The 13,064-nt window shown below is 42.4% G+C and overlaps 1 protein-coding gene across 2 annotated transcripts in view; it reads left to right on the top strand.

Annotated features, from left to right (window-relative positions):
- EPG5 (ectopic P-granules 5 autophagy tethering factor) overlaps positions 1–13,064 on the top strand; it is a 121,205-nt gene that overhangs the window by 49,008 nt on the left and 59,133 nt on the right. For both annotated transcript variants that reach the window (XM_007974156.3, XM_073006345.1), the window contains exons 17-24: positions 406–546; positions 1,645–1,789; positions 1,997–2,194; positions 2,762–2,872; positions 4,552–4,674; positions 5,924–6,090; positions 7,328–7,549; positions 9,984–10,107. In XM_007974156.3, coding sequence (XP_007972347.3) covers positions 406–546; positions 1,645–1,789; positions 1,997–2,194; positions 2,762–2,872; positions 4,552–4,674; positions 5,924–6,090; positions 7,328–7,549; positions 9,984–10,107 — 1,231 coding nt within the window. The remainder of the gene's footprint in view (positions 1–405; positions 547–1,644; positions 1,790–1,996; positions 2,195–2,761; positions 2,873–4,551; positions 4,675–5,923; positions 6,091–7,327; positions 7,550–9,983; positions 10,108–13,064) is intronic.

The following is a 13,064-nucleotide window of genomic DNA, read 5'->3' on the forward strand; positions in this document are numbered from 1 at the left end:
GTGACACCTTGTGGGAATATCCGGACAAGGAGAGCCCCTGTGGTTCTCTTAGGAGAAGCTCTGTTTGAGAAACAAAATATGGTAGTGGAGGGTGCTTTGGATTAGAAATGTGCAAACTGAGTTCTCATTTTGACCTTACCCTAGGAAATTATGTGAATTTGGGCATGATACTTCACCTTCCTCATCCATAAAATGAAAATACAGAGTAACTTTTAAGTTCCTTTGCAATTCTAGAATTTCTGTGTGAAGATTGGGGTCTAGTATTTCTTTGTGAAGATTGGGTATAAAACATGTGCTGGAGACCTGAGATAACCCAAGGTATTGAAGGCTCATAACTCGTTGGAAGAACAGAATTTTTATAAACCAGCTACCTTGTATATTCATTGCCTTTCTCTTTTTCCGTAGCATTGAGAAGTTCTGTGCAGAAGGCATCCCACTGTTGGGAGTTCTGGTCCAGTCAAGACATTTGAGAACAGTGGTCCATGTCCTGGATAAGATTCTACCTTTATTTTACCCTTGCCAGTATTACCTTCTGAAGAACGAGCAGTAAGTGTGTTCCATTTGTGGCAGGAGACACTCTTAAACAGTCCAGCAAGTACAAATGACTGTGTCTTCTGATTTCTTAAGTAAAATAAAGGGAATGCTATTTCGACAGTGTATTATGGGGCAAAAATATTCTGCACCCCAGTTTAGAATGCAGGTTGATGAACAGTGATTCTAATAATGACTCCAGTTTTATTACCATGAAAGATATTTTTCCTTTTCATTTATTATAACTTTGAATTGCTTATTAAAGCTTATAAAGTATATGAAGGAGCAGTTTTTTCCCTGAGATTCTGGGAATCGTGCTTCTGATACTGAGCAGCAAATGGCTTTGCCATTGTAACAATAGAAAAGATTGTTTTTAATTGTTTACGGTGCATATAGTGCAGTGTTGCCAACAGATAAGATGCGTAGGAAGGTGGGAAGAGAACAACCTGTCTAGGGAGTAGAGAGTAAAGCATCTGGCTGAGGCCTCATGAAGAGTGATGAAAGGGGAGGTGAGGCCTCACCGCATGTGGAGGAGCCCTGTTCGGTGGGGACATGAAGTACATCCAAAGGCACAAGGGGAGCATTGCAGTTTTCCTGTTGTGTGTCTTTTCAAGCAGTATGTCTCCAACCTGGCCAAAAGAGCTTATTAAATATGGATTCCCAGGTTTCTCCCCTGGGGATTTTACTTTAGTAGGAATGGGTTAGGTCCAGGGAACTACTCACCCAACCCCTCAACCCCTTTTTAAGAATCGGCACCCTGGGCATGAGGCAAGTTTGGAAACTGAATGGTTTGGAAACATCTCTGCCTTTATTCGTGGAGGTGGGGAGTGAGGCGGGGAGAGTGGTGCCTTTGGGTCTTTCTCGTAATGCTGTTTAACTTGCATGTGTTTGTGTCGTGGATCTGTTCTTACACCTCTGTGGGTAGATAGAATTCTTTTTAACCCATGTTAAATGTGAAGACTTTATTCTTCTAGAGTCCCTTCTTAAATAGTGCTTTGGTCAAAAAATGGGACCAATTTAGGAATTTTTTGTTTCCTCGTAAGAAATTAGCTGGGAAAAATTCAGTTGACTCCTGATTGGAAGGTAAAGTGCGTCCTCCTGTGTGCTTGGCAGGTTTTTGTCGCACCTCCTCTTGTTCCTACACTTGGACAGCGGTGTCCCTCAGGGTGTCACACAACAGGTCACCCACAAGGTGGCACAGCACTTGACAGGAGCCAGCCATGGGGACAATGTGAAACTTCTCAACAGCATGATCCAGGTGAGGGCCCTTGCAAGTCCCTAAACACACTTCTAGTGTTAGCATGATTATGTTTTAGTCATTTCAGATCACTTGGCTCAGTGTGTTTTTGGCCAAGAAAGGCAGTAGATTTGGGCTTTGTATTGGAGGTAATTATTATTTTATTGCTATTTAAAAAATGAGAGGCTGGTCGTTATCTTTCCCATCACATGAGCCTTTTCTCCACAGGCACACATATCTGTAAGCACTCAGCCCAATGAAGTGGGCCCCGTTGCTGTGTTGGAGTTCTGGGTTCAGGCTCTCATAAGCCAGCATCTCTGGTACCGAGAACAACCTATCCTCTTCCTCATGGACCACTTGTGTAAAGCAGCTTTTCAGCTGATGCAGGAAGACTGCATACAGAAATTACTCTACCAGCAACATAAGGTAAAAAACCTGTTAGAAAATTTATCTTTCAGTGATTGGCTAGATATAGTAGTTTGTTGTTGTTTTTTTGAGACAGAGTTTCTCTCTTGTTGCTCAGGCTGGAGTGCAATGGCACGATCACAGCTCACTGCAACCTCCGCTTCCTGGGTTCAAGCGATTCTCCTGCCTCAGCCTCCTGAGTAGCTGGGATTACAGGTGTGAGCCACCACGCCCAGCTAATTTTTGTATTTTTAGTAGAGACTGGGTTTCACTATGTTGGTCAGGGCTTGAACTCCTGACCTCAGGTGACCTGCCCACCTCAGCCTCCCAAAGTTCTGGGATTACAGGTGTGAGCCACCGTGGCCGGCCTAAGTATAGTAGCTTTCTAAAAAGATTCCCCCAAATACAGTTTTTAGATTTGGCTGTAATGCTCTGCCTTGGACTATTGCTGCTGGTGGACACATCCTTGAAATCTCTGTCTTATCAGAATCTTGTATTGTAGTAAGACAATTGCTGATACTCTTGTAAAGGTCATTGATAAGATTTTTCTTAAAGCCTCCTCTCTCTGCTCCACATCTCCCGGTGTAGAATGCCTTGGGTTACCATTGTGACCGGAGTCTGCTCTCATCTTTGGTGAACTGGATTGTGGCAGGCAACATCACTCCTTCCTTTGTGGAGGGCTTGGCCACACCTACTCAGGTAGGAAACTGACTGAGAGGACCATTTGTTATCTTTGTGAACTTTAATCTCATGATCATCCTTGCAAAGAAATTACTAATAGTCTAAATTAACTTTTATTTAGCCCTTATTCTAGTATAAGTATACTTTTTCATTTAATCTTTGTAGTAGCCCTTTGCTGAGGTTGTGCTGTTGCCATTCCTGTTTTACAGAGGAGTTAACTGAGTGTTTTTTTTTTTTTTTTTGAGACGGAGTTTCATTCTTGTTGCCCAGGCTGGAGTGCAGTGGCGCGATCTTGGCTCACTGCAACTTCTGCCCCCTGGGTTCAAGCTGTTCTCCTGCCTTAGCCTCCCAAGTAGCTAGGATTACAGGCATGCGCCACCATGCCCAGCGCATTGTATTTTTAGTAGTCGGGGTTTCTCCATGTTGGTCAGTCTGGTCTCAAACTCCTGACCTCAGGTGATCTGCCCATCTTGGCCTCCCAAAGTGCTGGGATTACAGATGTGAGCCACTGCATGCAGCATGAGGGTTTTTTTTTTGTTTTTTGTTTTTTTTTAAATTAAAAAACATTTTTGGAGACCAGGCCTTACTTTGTTGCGCAGGCTAGTCTCAATCTCCTCTTGTTAAGTCATTCTCCTGCTCCCAGCCTCCCTAGTATTTGGGGACTACAGGCACACTACTGTGCCTAGCTATAACTGAGGTTCAGTGGAATTAAGGGCTATCTCAGGAATAGACAACTCTTAATCAGACTCCAGTCAGCTGACTGTAGAGACTGCCCAGCAGCACTGCAGAGAGCTTTAGGGTAGGCACTGGAGCCAGACAGCCTGGGTTTCAATCTGGGTTCTGCTGTTTGTTAGCTCTGTGCCTTGGGCAGCTTGCCTACCTCTCTGTCCTCAGTTTTCTCAGTTGTCAAATGGGAATAATGATGGCACCTGTGTGTAAAGGATTTAGAACAGTGCTTAGCTCGTAGCCAGTGCTTACTGAGTGTTGGCCATTATTATTGTCATCAGCAGCAGCAGCATTATTTTTATCATTACCTCCTCTTACACTTTGTGTATAAAATTATGTCTGTTTCATCACTTAAATCAGTAGTAACATTCTTCAACCTGTTATTCGTCTTACTTCTTGGTCTTCTTCCCACCTCTCATGGATTGAGCTGGAACAAACTCCTTGCTGTTAGCTAGACACATCCCTGGCTTTTCTTCTTTTTGTCTCTGCCTAGCGGATTCTCTTACCAGCATGCCTTTCCCTCTGACCTCTACACAGAACCTTCTCTGAGGTAGCGCTTCACCTTGACTCAGTTCTTGCCACTGCTCAACTTCACATTTTGGTTACTTACATATTAGTCTTGTCTACTCCAATAGATGGAAAACTTCTTAAAGACAGGGCCCCTGTCTGGTCCTCTTTCCTGTCTCTCTCGCACACAGATCTTGCCCAGTAAATATGGAGTGAATGAACATCTTCTTGTACTAAAGTAGCCTTTCCAAAGGAACGTAACATTTTCCAATGATCTATTTTATTTAAATTTATATCTGTGACAAGAATATAGGTGGGTATAAAAATGTGTTAATTTTAGAAACTGCAAATATTTGCTGATTGAGATTGAGATAGGAAGAGAATATAAATGTGGAATATCAGGATGTATTTTGTCAGTGGGGCAAGCTCCTCCTTCCCCTCCCCTTTATCTGGTGTCGTTGTAGGTCTGGTTTGCCTGGACAGTGCTCAACATGGAATCCATCTTTGAAGAGGACTCCCAGCTCCGGAGAGTTATTGAAGGGGAATTGGTGATAAACTCTGCTTTCACCCCTGACCAAGCTCTGAAGGTACAAATAGCAGTTCTGCATTTGAGTGGTAGAAGGTGGCTTACACTTTTGCTGATGGATTCACCCGTAGCTTTTGGGCTTTTGTGTCTTCTTTTGTTGTGAATGTTTGGAAAGCTCAACAACCAAACCAGTACTCAAAACTGTGTAATTGAAGAGTACTTGCTTCTCAAGTTTCATTTAACAAGAGTCTCAACCTAATATTTGAAGGCTGGATCATTGCACATGTGACAGGGGTTGCCATTGGCTCCCACATACATCAGAATTCCCTAGAGAGCTTGTTAAAAAGCAGATTCCTAGACCTCACCTTCTGAGATTTGGAGTCTCTGAGTCTGGAGTGGGACCAGGAGTTTATTTTTTAAAACTCCCAGCTGATTCTTAGGCTTACTAATGTGTGGGAAAGACTGGAATAAGGCTTTAAAGAGCCTTCTATTTTAGTATAGATTTTGCTTTTGGGTTTCAGAGCCTGTTAAAGAATTTGCTTTTGGGTTTCAGAGCCTGTCAAAGAATTCAGCATTCTCGAATGTCCTTTTGAAATCTGAATTTTCAAAAGATTGATAAAGTTTGACGGTCACATAGTCACATCTACTTTTTTTTTTTTTTTTTTTTTTGGAGACAGAGTCTTGCCCTGTTGCCCAGGCTGGAATGTTGCAATGGCACAATCTCAGCTCACTGCAACCTCCACCTCCCAGGCTCAAGCAATTCTTATGGCTCAGCCTCAGCCTTCTGAGTAGCTGGGATTACAGGAGTGCACCACCACACCCAGCTAATTTTTCTATTTTTGGTAGAGACAGGGTTTTGCCATGTTGGCCAGGCTGGTCTTGAACTCCTGACCTGAAGTGATCCACCCGCCTTGGCCTCCCGAAGTGCTGGGATTACAGGTGTGAGCCACTGCCCCTGGCTTTACTTTTGGTTTTCATTTCATTCTGTTCCCTTGCACTATAACGTTGTATTTGCCAAGGAATTTCAGAAATGAAAATGAGGTTAGACTAGATGACTCTTAAGACCCATACCCATTCTGGGGTCTGTGAAGTGTTTTGACAGAAAAAAAGCTGCCCTACATGTCTTGCTACCAAGGAGGTTAAAATGTTAACTAGTGGATTGGAGAGGTGAGTTTTATATGATTTTTAAAAAATATATTATTGAATTGAAAACAGAATGTTTGGTGTTTCATTTGGATCACTTAGAAAGAGTTAACTATTTGCATTTATGTTCATTTTGTGGTTACTCAGAGCCCTTCCTTTTTTTGTAGAAAGCCCAGACCCAACTGAAGCTCCCCATCGTGCCATCCCTCCAGAGGTTGCTGATTTATCGCTGGGCCCACCAGGCTCTGGTCACGCCTTCTGATCACCCTCTCCTGCCACTCATTTGGCAGAAGTTCTTCCTTCTGTATCTTCACCGCCCAGGACCACAGTATGGGTATGGTGCCCAGTATTGTAGGTTTCTGTGAGTCCATTTCTGCCTTTTCACTGCTCTGTTTCTATGTGTTCTTAGACTGTGGAGTGTGAATTGGAATCATTCTTTGGTGATCTCTGGCGAGGACTCTTTGTCTCTCTCTCTGTTTGACGTTTATTAGACCTGATCTTTTTTGAGTTGGTGGTGTCTTGTGGCAGCTTCTCTTTACCATCTTCCATGACCAGTGTAGTGAAGACAACACCCTGGGATTGGGCAAGGTTTCACACAGAACTTCTGGAGATGCAAAGGGACAACAACGGTCTCAAACTGAGGCTGCCTGTGTGACCATCAAGGGCTTGTGGGAGGGGACCTTGTGATGAGTGGTGCAGGTGTGAACAAAGGCCAGTCTGTGTCTGTCACCTATGGGTTGTACTTGGGAATATTTAGCATTTTCATGGGATTCATATGAAGATACTCCACCCAGCCAGAGACATCCACTATTACCAACCATTGCTCTCTAGCTCCTGCCTCAATTCCTCATTCCCTTAACTCACTCATTTGAAATATATAGATATTGACTGGGCATGGTGGCTCAAGCCTATAATTCCAGCAGTTTGGGAGACCAAGGTGGGAGGATCACTTGAGGTCGGAAGTTAAAGACAAGCCTGGTCAACATCTCTCCTAAAAATAGAAAAATTAGCCCAGTGCAGTGGCACGTGCCTGTAATCCCAGCTACTTGGGAGGCTGAGGCAGGAGAGTCACTTGAACTCAGGAGATGGAGGTTGCAGTGAGCCAAGATTTTGCCACCACACTCCAGCCTGGGCGACAGAGCGAGACTCTGTCTCAAAAAAAAAAGTATCTATCTGTATTTATGTGTGTACTTGTGTGTGTGTGTGTGTGTATAAATAGATAGATAGATAGATAGATAAAAAGTTAGATAGATTCTTAGTCACTTCTATTTTTGTTTTTGCCAGATTGCAAGTTCTTCAAGAATAGAGAACATCTTTATCTATGCTGTACCTCTAAGTAGTGATGATGTCTTAAATTTGTGTAGCATTTCACACTTTGTAAAGCTACTTTCATATACACCATCTTGTTGGACCATCAAAATAATCTTTGAGGTAGAAATAATAGGTATTAATTTAATGGTGTATATCCACAATCACAGTAAATTGCCTTGCTAATTGACTGCTATTTTATGCCATACAGAAAGTACATCTTGTGTTGAAAGGTTATAGATCTGTGCTTGCGTTTTTTTAAGGTTACCCATAGATGGTTGTATTGGAAGAAGGTTTTTTCAAAGTCCTGCTCATATCAGTTTGTTGAAAGAAATGAAGAGACGTTTGACCGAGGTGGCTGACTTCCACCATGCTGCAAGCAAGGCCCTCCGTGTTCCAGCAGAGGGCAGTGAAGGGCTGCCAGAGAGCCAGTCTGGCACCCCTGGTTACCTGACTTCACCAGAACTGCACAAGGAGCTGGTGAGGTGAGTATGGTTATTTAGCCTCTTACATTGTTGTCTGCAGCACAGGTACTATGCTGGAGCAGTTAACTGTGTTACAAACTGCTGGATGTTATTCTCTTAACATGGTTTGATTGAGTATGGAAGGTGGCTTTGATATAGATTTGCATCTTGAAATGTTTCTCTTTTATGTTCCTCAAGAGAACTGAATCAACAGTTTGGATGTACTTGTGTCGAGTGCCTGTAGTCTGAGTGATAAATCCTCTTCTACTTCTTTGTGTAAAAATAGAAATAAACCAAATTTTATCATAGCAGGTAAACAACGATTAAAGCCTACTAGACAGCCTGGGCAACATAGTGAGACCGTATCTCTACAAAAAAAAAAAAAAAAAACAAAAATTAGCCAAGCCTGGTGGCATGCACCTATGGTCCCAGCTACTTGGGAGGCTGAGATGGGAGGATCCCCTAAGCCCAGAAGGTCGAGGCTGCAATGAACCATAATCATGCCACTGCACTCCAGCCTGGGCAACAGAGTGAGACTCCATTTCAAAAAAACCTTGCTAGAATAGTTCTTTTTCTAAGAAGGAGTGCCTCACTATGTTGCCCAGGCTGGAGTGCAGTGGCTATTCATAGGCACAATTATAGTGAGACGATCATAGTGCACCTCAGCCCCAAACTCCTGGGCCCAAGTGATCCTCCTGAGCAGTTGAGACTGCAGGTGTGTGCCACCACACGTAGCCTAGAATGACTCTTCAAAAGAAACAAATGACCGAGGCAGGGCTCTTTAAGTTGGTTCATCCTCCACCGGATTCAGGGATCCACCTAGGATGAGGGGTCTAGTAATCTCCCAAAAATATGTGCCCTATAAAATCGGGGTACAATATTTGCTTCCTGTAAAAGGTTAAGAACTCTGAAGATAGGTTTGGATTCCTTTTACACTATTCCTTCATCTTTCATTTATAAGTTTGATATAAACCAAATACTAGTCTTACAAATAAGACTTAATAAAAATGACTCTTAAGAATTAATCCTGAATACCCAATAGCTCGATGAGGCCCCCATTTCAACTAGCACTGAGGCCTCAGGTTTACTTGCCCTCAGCCTTTTAGGGCTCTCTCTCAGCCTCCAGAATGATTTCTCCCCTTATGTTGCTTGTTGAAGGAGAACTTCTTTTTAACCAGCCTTAAGCAGTGGAAGGCTTTCTCTGTGAACATTTTAGATAAGCCAAGAAAGTCTTTGATACTCCCTTCTGCCTCTGTTATGTTCCCCTTCCTGGTATGTGTTCATAAAGTGGCCATCTATTTCACTGAGTCAGAAACTGGAGGAGAGAACTACCTAGCAACCTCTTCCCTGTAAGAACCCCAAAGCCCTGTCCTTGTCTCTGTTCCTGGACTGGCTGTTGCAGAGGTAAAGGAGGTAATTTTCCACTTTATTGAGTAAAGTCAGGCCCGGCCACCTCCCAGTCCCCCACCCAGTAATTTGTGTGTTTGCCGACTATTTTTCTAGTACTGCTAAAAACAAAACAAAATAAAAATGAAGGAAGTATCATATTTTTAAAAAGGTTTTTACTGGAAACTTGGAACTTTTCTTGAGGCAGGGTCTTGCTATGTCACCCAGGCTGAAGTGCAGTGGCACAATCTCGGCTCACTGCAACCTCTGCCTCCCAGATTCAAGTGATTCTCCTGTCTCAGCCTCCTGAGTAGCTGGGATTACAGGTGTGCACCACCACGTCTGGCTCATTTTTGTATTTTTAGTAGAGACGAGAATTTCACCATGTTGGTCAGGCTTATCTCGTACTCCTGACCTCCTGATCTGCCCGCCTCAACCTTCAAAAGTACTGGAATTACAGGCATGAGCCACTGTGCCCAGCCAGAACTTTTATTTTTTTAAGTCTGATTTTATTTTATTCCATCTTGATGAGAGGGGCATACACATATGCTATGATATTTATTTGTGATTCTTTGAGGTGGGAGATGGTTCTTGAGCCTAAAGCTGGAAAATTCCTACAATGCATAAGTTTAAAATAGCTCTTAATATTTTCTCTGAAAATGTTTTTATTTGAATGTTATTTTTGCTTTTCCAAGCAAAAATAACTGACTGAATTGCTCAGGAAAGAAAAGCTCCAAATTCAGATCCCAGGTCTGTGGTAAAAATCACCTTTTCCAGTTATTTTTTTCTGTGTACTGTATTTAAATCTACTTTAAAGAATGGTTGTCAGAGCCCCTTCTTCATACCTTTTGTTTTAGCAATTATCGCATCATATTTGAATGATCTGTGACATGCCTCCCCTGCTGAACCAGCAGTTCCCTGGGAGCCGTGGTGGTGGTTGGCCACATTTTCTGTATTATGGGCTTTCTTTACTCTTACGTAGGGGTGCCAGTGTTCCTAGAGATGTAAAGAAACTTCATTTGCATGCTCATCTTTTTATGTTTCATATAATTATGTTTTTATCTTTTAGGCTCTTCAATGTATATATATTATGGCTAGAAGATGAGAATTTTCAAAAAGGAGATACCTATATCCCTTCTCTACCAAAGCATTATGATATTCACAGGCTAGCAAAAGTGATGCAGAATCAGCAGGTGAAACTATAGCACTCTTTTTTAGCATATCCGAATGTAATTTGAACTGGTCGTATTCTTCATAATAAAACAATTTATTGATAAGAAAATGGATAGTCACTCAGATGGTCATTGTTTCTATGAGTTTTGTCAGTATCTAAGTGATTATATGGAGGGAATACTCCCTTTTGAATCTCCAGCCTCACCATGCCTTCTACTTGAAGGCTCGAAGCTTGTTCTAGGGCTTTTTACAACTTCATAAACATAACCTTCCTCTGACTGTGTATTTTTTAAAATTGGAAGTTGTTAGCAGCTAAACACCTTTAAGCAATTATCTCTACTCGCATTACATGCAGTGTAAAAATTTGTAAGAATTTGTAAGGATCTGTACGTGATGTAGGAGGTTAGTTGCATGGAGGAGATCAGGAGCTCACCTTTGTTTGGCTTTGGAGGTGCTTACTTGTCCTTGTCACAGTTCTGGTTGCTCTTCTGGAACCACTTGATTTCAGTCTTCATATGTCCTAAGCTGTTCTCTCCCAGGCACTCAAAGATGTCTGTGACCCTTTTTCAGGCCAAAACTTGTGATCTCAGTTTTCTCTAAGCTTCTCTAGACTTCTTGGGGACAGGGAAAAAGGGTTGGGGAAGACAATTCTCTTCTGTTCTAGTTTTTTTTTTTCTAGGGTTGCAGTCTTTTGAGCATTGACTCCAGCACCAGGATGGGATTTAGGAACCTCTAAGAGTTGAAACACTTTCATTTGGATCCTTAAAGCCTCCTACTTTCATATCATGTGTATATTTTATCTCCAGTAGGTGTCTTTTTCTTGTTTTCTTTCCTTCATTCCTTGCCTTCTTTCTTCTTGCTTTCCTTTTCTTCTGTGAGTATTTATTGAGTGTCTTCTAAGTGCCAGGTACCAAAGATACAAAAAGAAATCTGATACATTCCCTGCCTCCAAAGAGCTTATTGGCAAACAGGAGACTAAACAAACAGTTATTACATTTTGTGATCAAGATTATGGGCCAGGTACGAGCTTACACCTGTAATCCCAACATTTTGGGAGGCCGAGGCGGGTGGATCACCTGAGGTCAGGAGTTCAAGGCCAGCCTGGCAACGTGGCAAAACCCCGTCTGTACTAAAAAATACAGAAAATTAGCTGGGCGTGGTGGTGGGCACCTGTAATCCCATCAACTCAGAAGACTGAGGCAGGATAATCACTTGAACCTGGGAGGTAGAGGTTGCAGTGAGCTGAGATCGCGCCACTGCACTCCAACCTGGGCAACAGAGAGAGAGACGCTATCTTAAAAAAAAAAAAAAAATTAGGAGAGTGGAATGCACATGGTACTATGGGAACATAGAGGAATAACCCCTCATTTGGATTGGGCCTGGAGTGGTGACCTTTGAGCTGAGCCCTGAAGGACAAATGGGAGTTGGGCAGATGGAAAGGAAAGGCATGGTGTTAGGGAGTGGCAGAGAGGATGTTAACGGGCAGAAAGACCAGTGTGTGCAGAGACATAGCAGGTGAGAGAGAGTAGGATATAGCAGGTGAGAGAGAGCAGGGCATGTTCAGAAAGGTGCAGGGTAGGGCAAAGCACCTGAGGCGGGGCAGATGAAGCCAGAGAGGTGAGTAGGAGTGAAATCCCTAAGGACCATGTATACTTTTCGAAAGAATTTGGCTTATATTTTGAAGTCTTTGTTTGGAAAGCTATTGAAATAGCAGCAGTTATTAACGAATGGATGAATTAAGAATATATCGAGGAAGAATCAGATACCCAAAGACTTTCAAATTTCTAACTTTGGCCCCCAGAGATAAACCCTGGAAGAGCGGGTACCTGAGGGGCTTCAACGAGAGCTCTCTATCAAGGAGTTGGTCAGAAGGGGAGATACAGATCTAGAATTCAGGAATGAGGCTAAGTTGGATATGTGGATTTAGTGGTAAGAGAATACGTAGATTAAGAAGAGGACTGAAGATGGAACCCTGAGAAATAACAGCATTTAAGGCACAGAGAAATAAGACTGAGAATATAGAGCCAGAGAAACAAGAAAAATACACACGAGACCATGGTGTCCTGACATCCTTTGAGTGCAGTTCCGTCCTCATCTTTTTATACTTGACATCCCTCATCCATATCCAAAGCTTTGTACATGGTAGGTACTTGGTCAGTGTTTTTAAAAATTAGCCATTGCTTTCTTGGTTCTCTGAGATTTATCCTGGTTCCTCAGCATCAACAGAACTAATTGATTTCTTTCTCCCTCTTTTTCTTTTTAATTCAGCCTTTGCTTGGCGCTTGATGTATAATTTCTTGATCTGTAATTCAAGCTCAGAGTTGTTTTGTATTTTTGTGGTTTCTAAGACATGTCTGTTTACCTATCATTAATTCCTAGTATTTGCTCTGATCATTAGCCTCTGTTAACAGTTACTTAGCATAGAGGCAGAGAAAGTGACAGAGTGGCCCTATTTAAAGGAGCGTGTATACAATAGGAAGATCTGACCCAGCACAGTGAACAGTCAGCTGCATGTAGAATTCAGGATTGTGACTGGGATTACCTTGGAGCTCCTTCTCTGAGTCTGGAATGCCTTGCGCTGTGGGGTTGGTTTGGAAATAATGATTTGGGACTTCACAGCAGTGTGCTTATTGAGAAGCCAGGGACATTTTTTGGTTTAGAGGGATCCTTGGGCCTTTAGAACACTTAAAATCCAAAAAAAACTCATGGTCCACAAACCCATAGTCCCTATTTGCTCACTTGCTGTTACTATTTGAAGTTCGTTGATAATTTGACTTTTTGTTGTTGTTAACGGCAGTCCCCCATTCTAATGTGTAGTGATCACTAAAGTGAAATATATGTAATTTGAAATAGGTAAGACAGCCCACGGGAGTGTAGGGGGAGGATACTAGAGCTGCTATATTTATTGTTTTCTCATTTTATTTGTTTACTTATGTGACACCTGTCATGAAAAAATTCCATCGTATAGGAAAATAGG

Source organism: Chlorocebus sabaeus, chromosome 18, assembly GCF_047675955.1.
Source record: "Chlorocebus sabaeus isolate Y175 chromosome 18, mChlSab1.0.hap1, whole genome shotgun sequence".
Lineage (NCBI taxonomy): Eukaryota > Metazoa > Chordata > Mammalia > Primates > Cercopithecidae > Chlorocebus > Chlorocebus sabaeus.